At 57.2% G+C, this 19252-nt stretch overlaps 5 protein-coding genes across 6 annotated transcripts in view; 2 read left to right on the top strand and 3 right to left on the bottom strand.

Moving 5' to 3' along the window:
• Positions 1 to 8388, top strand: part of MYRF (myelin regulatory factor) — a 43876-nt gene extending 35488 nt beyond the window's left edge. The window contains exons 17-27 of one of the 2 annotated variants that reach the window (XM_069016265.1): positions 441 to 529; positions 869 to 937; positions 2651 to 2736; positions 2838 to 2999; positions 3661 to 3766; positions 3866 to 3939; positions 4034 to 4121; positions 4436 to 4510; positions 4640 to 4742; positions 5218 to 5292; positions 5511 to 8388. In XM_069016265.1, coding sequence (XP_068872366.1) covers positions 441 to 529; positions 869 to 937; positions 2651 to 2736; positions 2838 to 2999; positions 3661 to 3766; positions 3866 to 3939; positions 4034 to 4121; positions 4436 to 4510; positions 4640 to 4742; positions 5218 to 5292; positions 5511 to 5597 — 1014 coding nt within the window. In that variant the 3' untranslated portion in view covers positions 5598 to 8388. Of the gene's footprint in view, positions 1 to 440; positions 530 to 868; positions 938 to 2650; positions 2737 to 2837; positions 3000 to 3660; positions 3940 to 4033; positions 4122 to 4435; positions 4511 to 4639; positions 4743 to 5217; positions 5293 to 5510 lie in introns of both variants that reach the window. The other variant, XM_069016264.1, reaches the window with a different exon arrangement.
• A 1822-nt stretch (positions 8389 to 10210) lies between these two features.
• On the bottom strand, positions 10211 to 10992 carry TMEM258 (transmembrane protein 258). The gene is made up of 3 exons (XM_069016263.1): positions 10851 to 10992; positions 10649 to 10758; positions 10211 to 10490 (listed from the first exon to the last, which is right to left on the bottom strand). Exons 1-3 carry the CDS (start codon positions 10974 to 10976, stop codon positions 10364 to 10366), a joined length of 363 nt encoding a protein of 120 aa, XP_068872364.1. The 5' UTR covers positions 10977 to 10992; the 3' UTR covers positions 10211 to 10363.
• FEN1 (flap structure-specific endonuclease 1) lies at positions 10991 to 14119 on the top strand. Its single transcript, XM_069016262.1, has 2 exons — positions 10991 to 11042; positions 11999 to 14119. Exon 2 carries the CDS (start codon positions 12000 to 12002, stop codon positions 13158 to 13160), a length of 1161 nt encoding a protein of 386 aa, XP_068872363.1. The 5' UTR covers positions 10991 to 11042; position 11999; the 3' UTR covers positions 13161 to 14119.
• A 703-nt stretch (positions 14120 to 14822) lies between these two features.
• On the bottom strand, positions 14823 to 16528 carry LOC138110974 (uncharacterized). Its single transcript, XM_069016118.1, has 2 exons — positions 16325 to 16528; positions 14823 to 16130 (listed from the first exon to the last, which is right to left on the bottom strand). Exon 2 carries the CDS (start codon positions 16071 to 16073, stop codon positions 14823 to 14825), a length of 1251 nt encoding a protein of 416 aa, XP_068872219.1. The 5' UTR covers positions 16074 to 16130; positions 16325 to 16528.
• A 594-nt stretch (positions 16529 to 17122) lies between these two features.
• LOC138112099 (cobalamin binding intrinsic factor-like) lies at positions 17123 to 19241 on the bottom strand. The gene is made up of 9 exons (XM_069018779.1): positions 19066 to 19241; positions 18802 to 18984; positions 18552 to 18695; positions 18334 to 18477; positions 18080 to 18255; positions 17756 to 17993; positions 17534 to 17675; positions 17339 to 17457; positions 17123 to 17240 (listed from the first exon to the last, which is right to left on the bottom strand). The coding sequence occupies exons 1-9, from the start codon at positions 19163 to 19165 to the stop codon at positions 17179 to 17181; spliced, it is 1308 nt and encodes a 435-aa protein (XP_068874880.1). The 5' UTR covers positions 19166 to 19241; the 3' UTR covers positions 17123 to 17178.
• Between the last annotated feature and the right edge of the window lie 11 nt (positions 19242 to 19252).

The raw sequence follows: 19252 nt of genomic DNA, 5'->3' as shown, positions 1-19252 counted from the left end.
GGACAGGGCAAGAGGGAACAGCCTCCAGTTGTGCCAGGGGAGGGTTAGGCTGGATATTAGGGAAAATTTCTTCATGGAAGGGGCTGTCAGGCACTGGAACAGGCTCCAGTGGTGGAGTCCCCCATTGCTGGTGGGATTTAAAAACCGTGTGGATGTGGCACTTGGGGACATGGACTAGTGGTGGCCTTGGCAGTGCTGGGGGAAGCGTTGGACTCCATGATCCTAGAGGGCTTTTCCAACCTCAGTGATTCCATGATCTTCCTTTCTGTCTCCTCATGGAGACATTGAACGACTTCTAAACTTGGGGAGTTCAGGATTTTCAGGGAGGCGGGAAGAGAGCTTGGGATGGGCTGGGGGAGATCCGTGCAAGGACCAGAGCAGTGAGGGAGCTGAGCTGATCCAGGGGGTCCTGAGCTGATCCAGGGTTCTCCCCCTTGCAGTCTCCGTCGGTTGTCCCGGAGCAGGCCTGCATCAGCCAGCGCTTCCTTCAGGGCACCATCATTGCCCTGGTCATCATCATGGCATTCAGGTGAGATCCCGCTCCTGGGCTTCTCCATCGGCTCCCTCCGGCTCATCCCTTGGGACCGTGCCATCTGTGGGGTGTGCAGCGAGGGGCTGTGGATCTATGGCTCCTTCCAGAGAATCCTGGAAAGCCTTGGGTTGGAAGAGACCTTAAAGTTTGTCTGATTCCAACACCCTGCCATGAGCTGGGAACTTCCACTATGCCAGGTTGCTCCAACCTGGCCTCGAACACTTCCAGGGATGGGGCATCCATCTCTCCTGGGCTGGGATCCCGTGGAAGTGGATCGATCCTGTGCCATATCCTTGCTCCCTGTCCCTCCTCAGCCTGTTCCTCTCTGTTTTCCAGCGTGGTGTCCATGTCCACGCTCTATGTGCTGAGCCTGCGCAGTGAGGAGGATCTCGTGGACATTGATGGGTGGGTATTTTGGGAATTGCTGGGAGGGATGAGGTCACCTGGGAGAGGCTGGAGCACAGAAAGTGGGATTGCTGAGCACAGTCCCAGAGCTGCAAACCCTGCCAAGCACAGCCACACATCCCAGTCTGACGGTGGTTGAATTACCTTCTGGAGCGAGAAGTGAGGAATAGAGAAGGAAAAGGGAATATCCTGTTAGGATGTGCTGAATGTTCCTTGGATGCCTCCAGCTGGACTAAAACAGCCTCATGCCAGCGGTGCAGTGGGGCTGGATCAGCTTTGGGAGCTCATGTAACCTGATAATGAGTCTCTTTCTCTCCCTCTTTTCCCTCTCCCATTTTTCTCCCTCCTCTCCTCCTTACATCTCTCATCCAACCCATTTTCCTTCCATTTTGTCTTCAATTTCCCCATTTTTGTCTTTTCCTTCCCATTATCTTCCACATCCTCTTTCATTCCCTGTCCTCCTGGTCATCTTCCCACTTTCCTGTTCTCCCTGTCTCCCTGCACTGTCCTGTAGCTCCTTTGCTGTGCCCACTGCCTGTCTCCTGGCCCTCTTTCGGCACGGGGGTCCCGGAATTCCGGTCGCTCTGTGTCCACGGTATGTGACTGTTTCATTATTCCCTTTTTTAATTCCTTCATCCCTTCTCTTAATTCCTCTTTTTTTTCCTGCCATCTGCACCACAGAAGATCACGAAACTGAAAGCAGAGAAAGGGATGTGAGACTTCCAGTGGGATTCCAGGAGGAAGGATTATGGATCTTGTCAGGGAAGGGAAATGAGGATTAGGAGATGGAGAAATCAATTAATTAAAGGTTAAATGAAGGAATTGCATCCTGCAGGGAGAGCAGGAGCAAGATAAGGAAAAGGGATGAGGCAGTGAAGGAACATGAGGGATAAGGGTTGGATTTAGGCTGGGATGAAGGTGGAGCTCCAGAGGCTTGTGCCCACATTCCCTTTGGGAGGCTGGCGTTGAGTCTCCTTTCACCTGGAAAAGAAATCCCTGTACTAAGAGAAATCTTGGAGACAACAAAGTGGTTTTTTAATTCCTCTAAATGAGTGAAGCTCCAGTAATCCCAGAGAAACCAGGAGCGATGCTCAGGGACAGGTAAGACATGGACACAGGTGTCCAGAAGTGCTCCTTGTGCTGCAGACCTGGGAGAAAGATTCCCTCCCCTTCCCATCTCCCTTATCCTCGGGAGATGCTCAGGTCTTGGATAGCTGCAGTGAAACACCTGGAATTCCGTGGGATGAATTTTGGGGAGGGTGTGTTTCTAAAGAACAAGGTGAGGAACAGTCTGTCTTCAAGAGATAAGGGGCACATTCCTTAGGGAATGGTGACAGCTTGGAGCCTATTGTTTCCCAAGCACCTAAATCCACCCAGGAGATCCCTGGTGGGAGTCAAATTGCCATGTACACCCTGTTCCAGGATGTTCCAGGAGTGTTGCCAGCATCCTCTGGACCAGCTGAGACTTTTCCCTGCCAGACATGGAACTGCCACACAATTCCCTGTGGAATTTCTGAGCCCTCCCTGTTGTCTTCATGGCTTGTGTGCCTTTCTCCTGCCTTTCCCAGATCCCTCCACTCTGCTCTTCTCCACGTTTCCTTTTGCTCCATGTCCCTCTTCCCATCCTCCTGCTGCAACCACTTCTCTCCCCACCTCCAAGCGACCCCGTTGTCCCCATCCAGGGGGTTTCCAGCATCTTTTCCTGCATTCCAGGTCAAGCCAGAACATCGACAAGACGCAGACAGTGCGATCCACGGCCACGTCTGACGGAGCCGGCAGCAGGGCCCCCCCGGAGCACGGTGGGTGGTGGCTTGGGATGGCTCTGGTTTCATGGAAGGGCTGCAGGACGCCGGGTGCTGCTCCCCTTCCATCCCTTGACTTATTCCCTGTGTCCCTGCAGCCCCGGAGGACACACACGGAGTGGCCCTTGGCATTCCCGGTCGTGGTGTGCTGGCCTGTTTCAGCCCTCCCTGTTTTTCCTTGTGCTGCTCCGCTGCTCCCACTGACGTCTCCTCCGTTATCCCCTCGGAAACCAGCCCTGCCCTTGCCACCAACCGGACAGGTGAGGGCCAGCCCACATTCCCAGAAATGCTGGGGCATCTGCAAGGTTTGTGTCACCTCGTGTCCCCTGCCCTGTTCCTTGTGAGAAGGTCTCCTCTGGGATGAACAATTCCAGCTCCCTCTCCCCTCCAGATGCTTCCTCATCCTCATCCCACTCCTTTGGAAGCTCTCTAACAGCTAACCCTTTCCATCCTTATCCTTGGATATATCCTTTATATCCTTCTCTGCCCATGGGGTGCAGTTCGGATCCTGTTGCCAGGGGAATGTGGGGGCTGGAAAGGATTTGGAGCTTCCCACATTGCCAGCAAAAAGTCATGGGAAGCTACACCAGGCCCAGCTCACCTGAGCAGCCCTACCTTGAGGTCTGACCTCATTCCCTCCTCATTCTATCACCCACTCCATCAGGCACAGAGGGAATGGAAGCGCTGAATCCTGGAATGGTTTGGGTTGAAAAGGACCTTAAAGCCCATCCAGTTCCTGGGCAGGGATGCCTTCCACTGTCCCAGGTTGTTCCAAGCCCTGTCCAACCTGGCCTGTCCAACTTCCAGGGATGGGGCAGCCACAGCTTCTCTGGGCAACCTGGGAAGCATCAGGATGGGGACAGGGCAATCCTGGTGCTCCCAGCCTCTCCCAGCACAACCTTCTCTCCCGTTTTTCCACAGACCAAAGCCAGCCCTCCCTCCTGCCAGTGACAAATATCAAAGCCAAATCCAGGGGCATCGCCGGGAAATCCACCTCCTACACCAAGTGGCCAAAGACTCCTGACAGGTCTCAGAGCTTCAGCAGCCCCAATGCCAGCCCCTCCTCCCCCTTCTCCCACATCCAGGGCAAATCCAAGTACATCTCCAACCTCTCGCTCTCCCGCAGCAACTCCCGGCAGCAGCGCAGCCTCCGGCAGCCGGTGAGCGAGCGGCCCCGCACGGAGCAGCCCAGCACGGACGGTACGTGCATCCCCCCTGCTCTCCCCTCCCAGCCTACTCCCTCGGGATTTTCCACCCTTTGCTGTTCCTAAACATCCTGTCCTCCCCCCGGCAGGGCCAAGCCCGGTGCTGCAATCCATCCGGATCCTGGAGATCAACCTGGCCATCCATTCCCAGTACTGCGCCGCTGCCGACGCCTGCAGGTGAGCGGGAAGGGCTGGCTGGTGGCACCTTGGTGGCACTTCGGTGGCAGCAGCACTGTGGGAGCAGCAAATAGGAAAATCTGGGAGTTTATCCAAGACTTTTTTGGGTGTTTTCTGCCATCACCTCGTGTTGCTCCGTGGGAAGAGGAACTGGTGCTCCCAGCCTTCCCTCGGGGGTTGTGTTTGGTGGTGGGCTCGTCCTTGGGACATTTGAGAGGTTCTCCACTCTGAATTCTCAGCCTGCCAGGGATTTTGGGTCCTGTCCTGGCCTTCCCACAGCCTGGTGACATCTAACGCCCTCTCTGTGTTCCCAGGACTGGGAATTTCAGCTACCGCATCCCTGTGAGCCAGCAGACGGCCGTGAACACCAACCTGACCCTGGAGATGAAGTGAGTGCCCGTGGATCATGGATCATGTCCTTTGGGAGCCCCTGGAGTGGCTGATGTGGCCACGGTGTCTCCATTGGAAAGGGACAGATGTTCCCCCTTCCAGGCTCTCATGGTGTCCTGTTTTCCCAGCTCCTCCTCCGCTGTGTCCATCTCCCTTTGTGGCCTTGTCTCCAGTGATCCCTGCCAGGATGCTGTGAGTGGGAACAGCTCCACCGACTCCGCAGATGCACAGGTAGGGAGAAGGGGACAGCTCACAAAATACACATGGAACCCCTTGAGGTTGGAAAAGTCCAACCCTTCCCCCAGCACTGCCAAGGCCACCATGTCCCCAAGTGCCACATCCACACTGCTTTTAAATCCCTCCAGGAATGGGGACTGCTCTGCTCTCCTGGGCAGCCCTTCCCATGAAGGAATTTTCCCTAATATCCAACTTAAACCTCCCCTGGAGCAGAGTCTGATCCCACCTGGCTGCCCCCTCCTGCCAGGGAGTTGTGGAGAAGCCAGAAGGTCCCCGCAGAGCCTCCTTTTCTCCAGGCTAAGCCCCTTTCCCAGCTCCCAGAGCCCTTCCTCATCCCACTTGTGCTCCAGGAAATATCCGTGGATCACTCGACGGTGCGAGGCCGTGGATTTCCTCACAAATCCGGCCTGGAGAACGTCCCCCAAGCTCATCCCTGACCTCATCCCAGCTCTCCCCCTTCCTTCCCCAGGACACCACGCACCGCTGGCCTCTGGTGATGCTGTCATTCCGGGAGTTTTCCTACCACTTCCGAGTGGCACAGCCGGTGAGTACTCACAGCCTTGTCCAGGGCCACATGGCAGGAGGGAAGTGTGGGATCTATGAAATGTGGGAAACACAGGCTTGGCAGCCACATGGCACTGAGAGCTTCCCACAGTCCTGTGGGTGGTGGGAGGATGATCTTTCCCTGCCCCAGCCTGTAATCCAGGCAGAATTCCGCCCTTGGAGTCGCACCCCTCTCTAAGCTGCTTTTCCCGTTCCCAGGGCCAAGCCGACTGCGGCGCTTCCCCGGAGCAGCTGGGACACCTCTTCACTGACTATTACTTCCAGTTCTACTGGCTCTGTGAGTGAGTCCTGGCAGCACCAGTGCCCTCTGCTTGGAGACAGGAGGGGGACTGGTGCCACTAGGAGCCTCCCGAATTCCCTGCTCCGCTGGCCCCCAGCCCCACCTCATCCCCGTGTCCTGCGGCGGCTCCGGAGCTGGAATGCTGGTGGCTGGAGACACTGAAGCTCAGCACACACAGGACCTAAAAGCCACCACCAGCCCTGTGGTGGCTCCCGGGGGGACCTTGCACCAATTCCCAGCATCCCACATCCCTCTCCTTCCCTTACGGGGATGTTTGTGTCCTCCTCCGTCACTTCCCCTCCCCTTCCAACACTGGATTTTGGAAGCAGCACACTGGACTGAGCGTGGACGGCTCTGCCACATCCCAGAGGGATGCTCCTTCCGTGGGTGGGAGCCCCATCCTGGTGCTCCCAGATGTCCCACATCAGTTCTTCACAACACTGGAATTGCTTCAACACTGGAGCCCTTTCTGAGAGGCAAACGCTGGAGTTTGGCCTGGAAAGGAGGGCTGTGCCTGGACCTACTGGAAGTCGTACACTGGAGTTGCTGTTCCTTCTGCTTGGCCCAGGGCCACTTCCCGCAGACTTCCCAGAGGCTCCCGGACCTGCCAATGGACACATTCCTCTGTGCACAACTGGAGAAGGAGCAGCTTTGACGTCATCCCCCCTCTTCTTTGTGCTCTTAAATCCCATATCCATGTGGGATATCCAGGTTTGGATGGAAAAAATCCCCACACAGGCTGCTGCTGAGGCCATGCCATGCCTGGGGACTCTTGTCCCCAAGCCAGGGGTGACAAATGACCGGGACTCACCCACATGAAGCGTGGTGGGATCCGTTTTTATCCGCTTGGAAGCGACGTGTGCGGAGCTGCCTGGTTGGCTCTGGAGCCAATGCCAACCTCTGCCCAGATGTGCAGCCCTGGCAAAGCCTGGAGTTGCCCTGCAGAGCAAGGCTGAGTCCCTGGGAACACCGGGATCTGCATCCAGGCAGGATCTCTGCCTCAGGACTGGGGTGGTGTTCTCCCAAAAGTTGGGATGGCAGCGGCTGCAGGCTGTCCCTGCCCTCACAGAGTTGTGCTGGGGGGATTTGGGATATTTTACTGTTACAAGTCCTTAACTTGCTAAACTACTGAATTCTTGTGGGGTTTAAGCCGTAAAAAAGCGGGGATTTCCTTCTGGCCCCATTGAGCCACGTGTGTCCTGTGGGAAAGTCCAGTGGCTCCCTGTGCTTCCTCCTCCCCGTCCTGCTCCTCGTGCTACAAAGGAGGTGTCTGTGTTCCTGGAGGCTCTGCCACCTCCAGGTTATTCCAAGATGGATTTCCCTGAGGAAACAGTGAGGGGGGAATGCCACATGCTGATCCTAAGGACACTCTAAAGCTGCTCCGGAAAAACAAAGGTGGATTTTGTCCAGGTGAAGTGATGGTTCCTGGGCACGTCTGGTTTTATCTCCCGTCATCCCCCTCCTGAGCTTATCCCAGCAAAGCAGCCCGAAAATTCCCTTGGAGTTGGCATCTGCCCCCAAGAACTGTTTGTAGGGAAGGCCTGGAAGCAGCAAACACTGAATTACAGTTACTAAAATCCACTAAATCCTGGGAAGCAGGGAATAGTGGGCGAGTGGGGAACCAAGCAGCCAAGCAGTTGGAAAACCCAATTTAGGGAAGCTCAGCAGGACAACAGGATGCCCCAAGGCTTGGGAACACCTATGCACAAGCAGGGGGCTCTGTGCTCAGCAGGATTCTCTGGTTTTCCCTGAAATTGGGAAGGAAACACCTGGATGTAGCTCAGGGCTCTTCCCTCCACCTGCCCTGAGTGGCTTTTCCTGGTTGTAAACTGGGAAGTGGCTTCCTTGGCAGGTTCATTCCTTGGCAGATTCCCCTGGCAATCAGTGGCCCAGGCTGGGACATCCTTCCTCAGGTGAGTGATGCCGAGCTGGGATAAAAGCCCCTGGAGGAGGAAACAGGGAATGTTGGGGGGCCAGAGCCTGCAATCACCCTCCCCTCAGCCAAGACCCCCCAGTACATCCCACCCCACTCCTGAGGGAAGGAATCAATCAGCGGTGGCCCAGGAGGAGCTGGGATCTCTCAGGTGGCCCCAGGATGCTCAGCCATGGGATTTAGGGAAGATCCCCGACAAACCAAGTGCCTGGGGGCTCGGAAAAAACATCCCTAGTGCCTTTCTCCTTATGGAACAGCCCCAGGGAACAGTGTTTTCCCACATATATTCCCAAATGCTGCCTCAGAAACGCTGCCCCGGGCGGTTTAAATGGGATGTGGCGATTCCTGGAGGGGCGAGGCCAGCCCCACCCACACAGAGCTGGCAGCAATCCCTGGGATCAGGAGAGGACAGGGATTCGGGATGAAGTTTTTAGCGTCAGTAGTACCTTATGTCTTAAAGTGGCACAGGTTGCCCAGAGAAGTTTTGGATGCTCCGTCCCTGGAAGCATTCCAGGACAGGCTGGATGGGTTTGGAGCTGCCTGGACTAGTGGGAGGTGTCCCTGCCCATGGCAGGGAGTGGGACTGGATGGGCTTTAAGGTCCCTTCCCACCCAAACCGTTCCAGGATTCCATGAAAAAAAATCATCCATCGGCTGCTTCCCAGCGAGGCAGCAACGAGCTCAAAAGGGGCTCAGAATTCTAAAATGAAGGAGTCATGGAATTGCTTCCAGGCCCGTGGAAAGAGCTGTGTGCATGGATTTCCCCCCAAAAACGCATCTCTGCCCTTTCCCTGTCCCCAATCAGTACCAAGAGAGTTCACAATCAGGCCTTTCCCTGCGTGCGACGGAGGGAGGAGGGAATTCTGAGCCTTCTGAGCCGACCTCTCCAGCCTGGGGAAATCCCTCCCTATCCAGCGGCAAAGAGACATTCCTGGCAGGAAGGAAGACAAAAGGGTGGAAAACGAGGCTGTTTGGGAGTTGTTTCAAAAGCAAATTCCCAACTCTTCTGTCCTACTGTTGGAGCTTAAAGCCTGTAAATAGAGACTATGGCACCACTGGAAGAATTAAGGAAAAAACCACCACGTAAAGCACTAATTTTGTTGGTTTAAATGTTGCTGCCACAGCTTTAATCACTGTATTTTGCCAGCCAGTTTGTAGAGTTGCATTTGTAGCAGGTTATTATTGATTCCTGGTTTTTATTTGTGGGGAACAAGCGTGGTTTCCCTCTTTTCTTCCTGATTTATATTTATATTTTGCTGAATTTGAGGGCTGAGTCTCCGGATTCCCCGGATTATTTTTGTTCTGTTTTGTTTTCTTTTGCTTATTTAGACTTTGTTTTATGCTGGAGGTAAATGTGCCCATATGAATAAAATATATAAATACTGCTTTGTATCCAAGGATGGCTCCTGGTGTCTTCCTCCCTTCCTAGGGAATAACTCAGGTGAGTGGCTGTAGAACTGCCCACGGGATGGAGGAAATTCCTGGTCTTTAGTCAGTGGAAATTTCTGGATATGCCCAGTCATGGTTCTTTGGAATGGGGATAAAACGGAGAAAGGAAGGAGGGGAAAGAAAGGAGTGGAAAATGAAGGAAGGAGGAGAAAACTGAAGAAAATAAAAAGGGAAAAGAAAGGTTAAATGGACAACTGGAAAAGGAAAAAGAAAGCAGGAAGGATAAAGAAAGGAGGAAGAAGAAAAAAATGAGAAAGAAGAAAAGGAGGGAAAAAAGGAGAAAGGAAGAGGGGAAAAAAGGAGAAAGGAAGGAAAAAGAAAGGAACAGGAAAATCTGCCTCTGCCCTATCATTGCTCACACGTCAGAGGGCAGGCTCAGATCCAGAAGGATCCAAAGGTCCACAGAAGGAAATCTGCCATCCCAAATAGGAAATCGGGACTTGAATTGTGATTTGGAGTCGTTTGAAAGATGGGCTAAACTTCCAATCTGCCTCTTAAAGACCCATCAATCAATTCCTTGTTTCTAGGCCAGGCAGGTAGTTCAGGAATTAATGACGGGCACATCCAACGAGGGGCCACAAAACTCCTGGTTCGGGATGAGAAGAGGCACAGCATTCCCAAAAAAAGGGGTGAGGGGATGCAATGGCAAAGGCGGCTGAGGGATTAAAAGCAGATTCAGGATTTCTTTTGCACAGCGTGGCTGCACCAGGACACAAGGTGGCACTGCAACACTCGTGGCCACACACAGCACTGCAATCTGGGATAACACTGGCCACATCCCAAGGCACCTGGATCTTGTGCCAATATGGAAAAAAGGAGGCTCAGGGGAACCTTTTCACTCTCCACAACTCCCCCTGACAGGAGCGTGGAGCCAGGTAGGACTGGTCTCTTCTCCCAGGGAACAAGTGACAGGACAAGAGGAAACAGCCTCAAGCAGCACCAGGGGAGGTTTAGATTGGGCATTAGGAAAAATTCCTTCATGGAAAGGGTTTTAGAGCACTGGAACAGGCTCCAGGGGTGGAGTCCCCATCCCTGGAGGGATTTAAAGCCACGTGGATGTGGCACTTGGGGACACGGGTTGGTGGTGGCCTTGGAAGTGCTGCAAGAATGGTTGGACTGGATGATCCTAGAGGGCCTTTCCAGCCTGAGAGTTCCCGTATTTCTATCCAAGCCATTTGGAAAAGCCAGGTGGAAAAAACAAAACAAAAAAAACGAAAAAAAGAAGACAAACCAGGAGTCCCCAGGCAAGTGTGTCACAGAGCCACTTTTATTCACCTGTGGGTCACTGCCTGTCGCAGACCACACCTGCTCCAGGCGTTTTCTCGTTGAAATATAAAAGAAATATAAAAAAGAGCTTCCCCGAGTCGCCCATCCAGGCCCCCCGGGGCATTCAGACGTAGATCCCGACCCAGAGCAGCAGGAAGAGGACGCCGAAGCCCATGAAGAGCGAGGCCACCAGCGAGATCAGCAGCTCCTTGTAGATGTCCCGGGTGTACTTGGTGGATGTCACCTCGTAGCTGCCGGGCCGGGGGTTAAGGTGATAACAGAGGCACAGCAAGGCGAGGGGACCCCCCCGCTCCCCTGCCCCGGGAATTAGGGCGATAATCCGGGACTGGGAGGCACAGCAAGGGGACGGCACCCCCGCCCGCTCCCCCGCGCTCAGCCGCGGGGATACACGAAGAACCAGGCGGTGAAGAACATGCCGATGGCCAGCAGCACCACGGTGAGGTGCGGGAACACGGCCGGGTTCACCGGGCTCGTGTATCTGCTCATCGCCTCCAGCTCCTGCGGGGACACGGCGCTGTTCAGCGGGGCCGGGCGGCCACCGGGCCGGGCCCCCTGTGGCTACCTCCGGTCCCCCCCATCCCCGCCCTCACCATGTCGCCGGTCCCCTCTGAGACACGTCGGCTCCGCTCCCGCCGCCGCACGTCCGTCCCCCTCCGCCGCCGGAAGTGGAAGTGAGGGCGGGAACGAGGCGCGGCGAGGGCGAGCCGCTTCCCCATTGGCTGGCGGCGGCTCCCGGCGGGCTCGGCGGCGGAGCGCGGGAGCGGCGGCGCGCGAGCGGCCGGGTAACGGAGGCTGAGGGGGAGCGGGGGCTCCGAGGGGGCAATGGCGGCTGAGGGGGAGCGGGGGATCTGGGAGGGAACGGGGGCTGCGAGGGGGCAATGGCGGCTGAGGGGGAGCGGGGGATCTGGGAGGGAGCGGGGGCTCCGAGGGGGCAATGGCGGCTGAGGGGGAGCGGGGGATCTGGGAGGGAACGGGGGCTCTGAAGGGGTGATGGCGGCTGAGGGGGAGCGGGGGATCTGGGAGGGAACGGGGGCTCTGAAGGGGTGATGGCGGCTGAGGGGGAGCGGGGGATCTGGGAGGGAACGGGGGCTGCGAGGGGGCAGTGGCGGCCGAGGGGGAGCGGGGGATCTGGGAGGGAACGGGGGCTGCGAGGGGGCAATGGCGGCTGAGGGGGAGCGGGGGATCTGGGAGGGAGCGGGGGCTGCGAGGGGGCAATGGCGGCTGAGGGGGAGCGGGGGATCTGAGCGGGAACGGCGGCTCCGAGGGGGCAATGGCGGCTGAGGGGGAGCGGGGGATCTGGGAGGGAACGGGGGCTGCGAGGGGGCAATGGCGGCTGAGGGGGAGCGGGGGACCTGAGGAGGAGGGAAGAGGGGATCTGAGGGGGAGGGAAGAGGGGTTGATGGCAGGCCTGGGGAGCTGGGAAGTAAGGAGATAAGAATAAGAAGGTGATTGGGTCCGCATGGTTGTAATGGTGGAGATAATCGAATTTCGGGGAGGGGGATTGGGATGGGAGGGGCAGAGGTAGGAAGGGGAGTAAGGATGGGCCGGGGGGGGGGGATGGTGAGGGATAAGGGTGGCCTGAGGCTGGACTCGGGATAACAGGTGCCAGTAGAGGCTGCAGCCCTTGGAGTGATGATTTGCAGGGGAAGCACTGCCCCTCTTTGCTCCCCCCCTCCTTGGGTGGCCCAGTGGTCCTCAGGCAGAGCCCGCTCCCAGCATCCCCTTTTCCGTTCCCCAGGATGGGAATCCATGGCTTGGCCAAGCTTATTGCCGACGTGGCTCCCGGGGCCATCCGGGAGAACGACATCAAGTCCTACTTCGGCCGGAAAGTGGCCATCGACGCCTCCATGAGCATCTACCAGTTCCTGATCGCCGTGCGGCAGGGAGCCGACGTGCTCCAGAACGAGGACGGGGAGACCACCAGCCACCTCATGGGAATGTTCTACCGCACCATCCGCATGGTGGAGAACGGCATCAAGCCGGTGTACGTGTTCGACGGGAAGCCCCCGCAGCTGAAGTCCGGGGAGCTGGCCAAGCGCACGGAACGCCGGGCCGAGGCGGAGAAGCACCTGCAGGAAGCGCAGGAGGCCGGGGAGGAGGAGAACATCGAGAAGTACAGCAAGAGGCTGGTCAAGGTGACCCCGCAGCATACGCAGGAGTGCAAGAAGCTGCTGACGCTGATGGGAATTCCCTACGTGGAGGCACCCGGAGAGGCGGAGGCCAGCTGTGCCACCCTGGTGAAGGCCGGGAAGGTGTACGCCGCCGCCACGGAGGACATGGATTGCCTCACCTTCGGCAGCCCCGTGCTGATGCGGCACCTCACGGCCAGCGAGACCAAGAAGCTGCCCATCCAGGAGTTCCACCTGAACCGGATCCTGCAGGATCTGCAGCTGACCTGGGAGCAGTTTGTGGACCTCTGCATCCTGCTGGGCTGCGACTACTGCGCCAGCATCCGCGGCATCGGGCCGAAGCGCGCCGTGGAGCTCATCCGGGAGCACAAATCCATCGAGAGGATCGTGCAGCAGCTCGACACCAAGAAGTACCCCCTGCCCGAGAACTGGCTGCACAGGGAGGCCCAGAAGCTCTTCCTGGAGCCCGACGTGGTCGATCCCGACGCCGTGGAGCTGAAGTGGAGCGAGCCGGACGAGGAGCAGCTGGTGCAGTTCATGTGTGGGGAGAAGCAGTTCAACGAGGAGCGCATCCGCAACGGCGTCAGGAGGCTGAACAAGAGCCGCCAGGGGAGCACCCAGGGCCGGCTCGACGACTTCTTCAAGGTCACCGGGTCCATCACCTCGGCCAAGCGCAAGGAGCCAGAGCCCAAGGGAGCGGCCAAGAAGAAAGCCAAGACCAACTCCAAGCCCAACAGTGCAGCAGCCACAAAGACTAAAAAGGGAAAATAACCGGATTGGGCACCCGCAGACCTCTGGGACTGGGTTTTTTGGGGGCTTAAGGAGGAATTTTAGAGGAATGAGAGACAGTTGTGTGTCGGTGCTGCGTGTGCTAGTGCTGGGAAGGAATGGGTGAGGCCAGGAGAGTGGAACAGCCTCTGGGCACAAACACGCCCAGATTTCAGAATTCCAAAGCTGAGCAGCTGCAGAGCAGACTCAGGACAAACTAGATTTCAGGCTGATCCCATCCATCCCAAAAGAGGTAGATGCAAGCAGAAACTGGGAAGATAGGAGTGGAAGGCAAGCTGGGATTGGAAAGGAGGCTTCAAGTAATGAGGTAAAATTCTCCCTTAAATGAGAGTTCATTAAGGTTTTTCCTTCCCTTTTCATAGTCACTCTCCTTATTCAAAACCCAGTTGTTATCTCAATTCCAGCAGTGTCCTGGCCCGCTTTTAGTGCGTAATCCAAGGAAAGCTGAGCCCAGACTGCAGCAGCTCTCCCAGCCTGAAATTTGCTTAGAAATGCTTAAAAATAAAAATAGCCATAAGCCTAGAACTGCAGCCTCTTCAGTCCCTGAATCCCAGAGGCATCTTTCCGTGTTGTACACACTTACAGGTCCCAGGATGGGAATTAAAACCTTTTATTTCTTATTTTATTCTGTATTTTCTGTAGGTTTTTTGCGTGTCAGAGCCACAGGATGGGTTTTGTTTCCAGAATAAAATTTGAACACGAGGACACTGTTTCTCTTTTTCCAGAGAAGTGGCTTAAACCATGTTTTCAAATGAAAATCCCAGTTTTAGAGGGAATTCCGTAACAGCCAACAAACCAAGTGCAGTCTGGAACATGGAGAATTCCAATTTTGAGCTCTTTGGATGCTTCGTAGACACCAAAAATCCGTGAGTCTGCCTTGGCCAGTTTGGAAAATAAGAAGCTGGCTTGTTTTGTGGGGAAATTAATATTTCATATTTATTATCCATTAATATTGCTAAAATTGGGATTTATATTTCCGTGCTGTGGATTCTCTTAAATGTTTCAATCCATAATTGGTTTTTTTTCCCCAGAAGTTTTTTAATTAAGTATTCCTCATCTCCAGATATCTTCATAAGTACAGGAATGGTTTTGTGGTGGAGGGATAAAAAATGATTTTAAAATAGTAATATCTGGAAATAAGTCTGGGAATTCTAAAAGCTGCTTTTCCACCACCCTCTCCCGACCTGGTGCTTCATGGTATTTCACTCAGTTTTTCCTCCATTTCTCATTCCAAACAAAGATTCCCTCTGCTTCAGACACTGATATTATTAATGAATTCCAGTTCCACTCCTTATCCCAGGAGCAGGTGCTGTGGGAAGCCAGGGACCCAGCAGAGCCGATCAGAGAGGGCATGGGGGATTTGGGGCTCTCAGGGTCAGCAGGTGTGGGCAGTCTCCCCATGGGAAAACTGGAATACTTTTCCACCTTTTCCCCTTTTCCACCTCTTAGTTCTAATTAAATTGAGTTTTTGACTTCCTCATCCCAGTTTTCCAGCTGGCTGGACCATGACCCATGTGTTACCCACAGCATTCCCATCCTGAATCCAAACCTGACATGTGCCAGCTCCGGGGAAGAAAGGAGCCCTGTCCCAGTGGAAACCAGAACAGTGGGAATTCTCAGACAGCTTTTGGGGGAACCCCTGATTTATTTAGCACAAAGAAAGCTATGGAGCGTGCCAGCTGCTGCCACGAGCTGCATCCTGAGCCACGACAGCCACCTCCCGAGAGCTCCCTGGAAAAGGCCGTGCTCCCGTTCCCGCTGGAGCCTCTTGTCCAGCGCCGCCCGGAGGGTCTTCTCCTGTGGCACTGCTGCAGTGTCCTGGGAGCCGTGCACTGGGCAGCAGCAGCTCCAGGACACTTCCTGCCGTGCCACTTGCTCCTGGGAACGCTTTGCTGGAATGGCCCGGGCTCCCAGTTGTGTTTCCAGGTTTTTCCTGGCCGTGGGTATCTTGTGGGTTCTGTGGGTCGCCACAGCTCCGAGGCAGGGAGGCCTGTCCGTGTGGGCTCCTCCATCTGGAGTCCAGCAGATCTCATGGAGGCTCTGGCAGGGATGGAGACCTTTGCTGTAAATATCCAAGGTGTGGAGATCTTCCTTAGCCTTGTCCTTCACAGCCGGCTCCAGGGAGCACGCTGGACATGGGAATGGCTGCCTTTGCCGCTGGAGCCTCTTGTCCAGCAGCGTGCGGAGAGTCTTCCCAGATGGCTCCGCCGCAGGATCCGGGGAGCCATGGATTGGGCACCGGTGGCTCCAGGACACTTCCACTTGCTTCTTGGCAGGAACGGGCCAGGCTCCAACTGGAGCACAACACAGGTCACAGAGGGTCTGGGCGGGAATGGAGGAGCCTTTCCGAGGGATGGACATTCTTGGAAGGGTGGAGGATCTCAACCAGTGTCGGGTTCTGCGGAGGACTGAGCCTTTTCCAGCGGCGGATGTTTTCCGATGGATCCGGGGTCTTGTTGTGCGCCGGCTCCTGGAGGGCCGGGGGCTCCCGGAGGAGCTGGAGGAGCTGGAGGAGGCGCAGCAGGGCAGGCGGCCACGCTCCAGCAGCTGCTCCAGGTCCTCCCAGGACAGCTGCCACATCTCCGAGTCCCGCGGGAAGGACACCCCGGGCCACAGCGGCGTCACCAGGTCCTGCAGCTCCCGGGCCGCCGTCGCGCAGGCGGCGCAGCCGGGGCCGCAGCCGCACGGGATGTACGGGGCGCTCCCGGGGGCAGCCGCGCCGTGCGGAGGGGTCTCCTCAGCCGGGGGGGAGCCGGGAGCCCCTGGGGCTGCTCGGCCGCGCCGGGACCCCCCGGCCCGGCTGCCGGGGCGCTTCCGTGCCTTCCAAACGCGGGTGGCCAGCAGGACGGCCGTAGTGGCCACCAGCAGGACAAGCGCGGGGAGCAGGACGCTCATGGCTTCACCCAGGTCCCATCGTGGCCGCACTGGGAGCCGGGGCTGGTGGCACGTGTCCTGTGGAGACACCGCGCTGATGTCACAGTGCTGCGGGCGGGGACACCTGTGTGACGTCACAGCCCCGGTTCCCTGGAGCCTGTTGGTGATGGAGAACTGCACCAAGATGGGATTTGGCGTGGGAAGAGGGGCAGACTGGGAACCTGGGACATCCCACATGGCACAGGGCAGGAATGCCATCTCCAGTGAAGCACCTGATTTCCCACACCTGCTCCCACGCTGCCACACGGTGCCAGCTTATCTGTGTGGTACAGAAGGGCCTGGAGGGTGGCACCGTCACCATGGGTTGGGCACGAGATGGTCCTGTCTGGCCAGTCTGATGTCTGGCATAAGATCCCATGTCCTGGAGATGATGGAAGGTGGTGGATGTTGTTTTGGGGCTGTTAGGAACCTGAGTTTGGATCCTGTCCCTCACAGCTCCTTTTGGAGATGGTGTCTGTGGAATCAGAATGGTTTGGGTGGGAAGGGTCCAGCTGGGAGCAGGTCCAGGCTGAAGGGCTGGCTGGACAAGGCCAGTGGGAGTAGGGAATGGGGCTGGCTGGAGAGCAGTTGGGACTCAGCTGGGAGGTGCTGGTGACTCCTGGCCAGAGACAGTTACAGAATCAGGATTAGAGTCAGCTGCAACCTTTGGTGACCCAGCTGCAAGCCCAGGCCACCACCTATGGATTTCCAGGGCAAAATCCAACTGGTGGCCTCAGGCGGATGCTAAGTGGGATTGTAATAATCAGACGGAGATAATTGCATCTGATTAATGCCATGGGGAGCCTCTGTGGGGATCAGGATAGGTTGAACTGAAGCACAGGAGCGTGGCCAGAGGAATGAGGCTTTGTTGATGCGCGGGGGGAATTGATCTGCGGAGTTTGGGTGAGGCTGTGTTTGTGCGCGGCGCCGGGAAGAGAAGGAGAGGAGCTGCGCTCACGGAATTCAGCAGGAAGGAAGACAAAAGGGATGTGAGAGCTGTGTTTTCTCCCAGGGACACACACACAGAGGGGCATGCTGGAATGGCACTTTATTGCTCCGTGGCGGGGTCCAGGGTGTCTTGGTGGTGTCAGTAGGTGCTGAAGACGGCCTGGATGTGCTCCCCGGCGTGTGGTTTGTAGGTGCCGACCCCTGCGGCAGAGGGATGCGTGAGGCTGGGACAAGGAGACCCCCACCACAGGCCCCACACCTCCCTGGGGCCCCCCCACACCTCCCTGGGGCCCCCCCACCTTCTTCGAGGGCGTTCCCAGCACTGAGGAACTGCCAGTAGGTCCTGTCCTCCGTGCTGGCAGCCAGCCCGTGGATGGAGGTCACGTAGGTACCCCAGGAGGTCTGCTCCGTCTGGAAGCTGCGGGAGAGGTCAGGAGGCTCAGAACTGGATGGGGAGATGCCAAATCCCACCCCAAAGCCGCCCTGGCTCTCACCTAAAGGCTTCGGGGTTCTCCTCTGCTGCCACCTCCATCACCTGGAGCAGTGTGGAGCCACTTGGGACTGTCACCGAGGTGGAATAGTGGAAGTGTTTCCCTTGGAGCGTGTTGGTGATGGAGTAATGCACCTGGATGGGGGCTGTGCAGGGAGAGAGCGGCAGGGTGGGCATCTGGCACATCCCTGCGGGGTCTGGGGGACTCCAGGTGGGACCAGGGTACCTCTGGGAATGCCGTGTGTCCCCAGAACTGGGGATAGGGACAACTGTCTGTTTGGGGACGTATCCTTGGTGGCAGCGCAGTCCAGGCCAGCCACATCCAGGTAGGACCTGCCCACCAGGGCTGGCAGCACCTGGGCAATGGCTGTGGGCTGCTGGTAGTCATGGGCAGACACCACGGAGAAGGCCTGGGCACAATCCCACTGCCGTGGGGTGTAAAACTTCCTTGTGGCCTCCAGTGCCTGTGGAGCGGGTGGGAGGTGGAATGATGCACCTGGGAATGGGACCAGCTGGCTGTGACGCCCCACTCCCCTGGCACCTCCCCTACCTGCAGGGCCAGCCCCATGCTGTAGATATTCCCGATCATGCCGTTCCCCTTCTCCTGCTCATCCAGGAAGCCGTTGCTCACTGTGGAAAGTGCCTCCCGGAGCAGATCCCGCACGTCATGGAGCTCCGCGTAGTCGTAGACGCAGGCCAGCGCCAGTGCCACCATGGCACGGGTGTCTGTGGGATCCTGGAGTCACAGCCAAGCCCCGGGATAGACCCCAGGAGTGGGAATGTGGGAGCAGAGGGTTCCCTTACCCACGGAGAGCTGGCTCTCAGGACTCAGCACCTGCTTGGCCAGGGCCACCGATGGCCCTTGGGCACCGCCCGCCTCAGCCAGGCACAGGGCCAGGGTGTCCAGGCTCACGCTGTACAGGGAAGTTTTGGGAATCCCATCGGCTTCTGCAAAGCAAAGAGTGGCAAGATGACAGGGTGTGGGGACAATGACACCCCCAGGCCCCCAAATCCCAACAAACCCAGTTTGGCCATTTCCTCATCTGTTTTCTGCTGCAGGACACGGATCAGGTCGAGGGTTTGTTCCAGGGCATGGACACGCTGGGGGTCCTGGCAGGAGGAGAGGAGGGCAAGGACGTGCAGAGCCACCTGTCCCGAGGTCATGTCTGTGGGGACAAGAGGGCAGCCAGGCTGTGCTGGGCTGGGCACCCCAAGAACTGGCGGAAACCTGGGTCCCCAGGAGCAGGCGCCTTCCCTCCTTTGCCTCCCTACCTTTCTGGGCTCTCCTCACCGCCTCCTCCTTGATCTCCTGGAGCAGCCACTTGTGGATGGGACCCTCGCTGTCCCCCCCAGCCAGGTTCATGGCCAGCAGGACGCTGGGATTCGCCGCCTCCTCGAGACTGACCGATCCCTCCAAGCGCTGGAGCAGCTGGGAGACCAATTCCTGCGGGGCCACTGGAAGGAGAGGGGAGGTCACCAGGATCCCGTGTCCCATCCGTGGTCTCTCCTGGCTCTCCGTGGGTGTCTGACACTCACCACAGCCTTCAGTGGCTGTGCAGCCCACCAGGGCCAGCAAGACCCCGATGCCCAAAGCCACACCAAGCATCCTCCTGGAGCAGGCTGACCCACTCGGCATGGCAGAATCCTGTGGGAATTCAGCTCTCTGGGCGTCCTCTCTGCTTTTAGCTGTTCCCAGTGTCCTTCTCCGGTCACCTACCTTCCC

Source organism: Aphelocoma coerulescens, chromosome 5 (genome assembly GCF_041296385.1).
Source record: "Aphelocoma coerulescens isolate FSJ_1873_10779 chromosome 5, UR_Acoe_1.0, whole genome shotgun sequence".
NCBI classification, from domain to species: domain Eukaryota; kingdom Metazoa; phylum Chordata; class Aves; order Passeriformes; family Corvidae; genus Aphelocoma; species Aphelocoma coerulescens.
Note: the sequence above shows the minus strand (reverse complement) of the source record. Positions and strands in the feature narration are given on the sequence as shown.

Coding starts and splice junctions, on each gene's coding strand:
- TMEM258 (XM_069016263.1), bottom strand. CDS start 10,976: ATGGGGAAGCGGCTCGCCCTCGCCGCGCCTCGTTCCCGCCCTCACTTC. Junction 10,759..10,850: donor CAGAGGGGACCGGCGACATG/GTGAGGGCGGGG, acceptor GTGTCCCCGCAG/GAGCTGGAGGCGATGAGCAG. Junction 10,491..10,648: donor TTCACCGCCTGGTTCTTCGT/GTATCCCCGCGG, acceptor CCGGCCCGGCAG/CTACGAGGTGACATCCACCA.
- FEN1 (XM_069016262.1), top strand. CDS start 12,000: ATGGGAATCCATGGCTTGGCCAAGCTTATTGCCGACGTGGCTCCCGGG.
- LOC138110974 (XM_069016118.1), bottom strand. CDS start 16,073: ATGAGCGTCCTGCTCCCCGCGCTTGTCCTGCTGGTGGCCACTACGGCC.
- LOC138112099 (XM_069018779.1), bottom strand. CDS start 19,165: ATGCCGAGTGGGTCAGCCTGCTCCAGGAGGATGCTTGGTGTGGCTTTG. Junction 18,256..18,333: donor TGAGAGCCAGCTCTCCGTGG/GTAAGGGAACCC, acceptor AGGATCCCACAG/ACACCCGTGCCATGGTGGCA. Junction 17,241..17,338: donor TGGGAACGCCCTCGAAGAAG/GTGGGGGGGCCC, acceptor CCTCTGCCGCAG/GGGTCGGCACCTACAAACCA.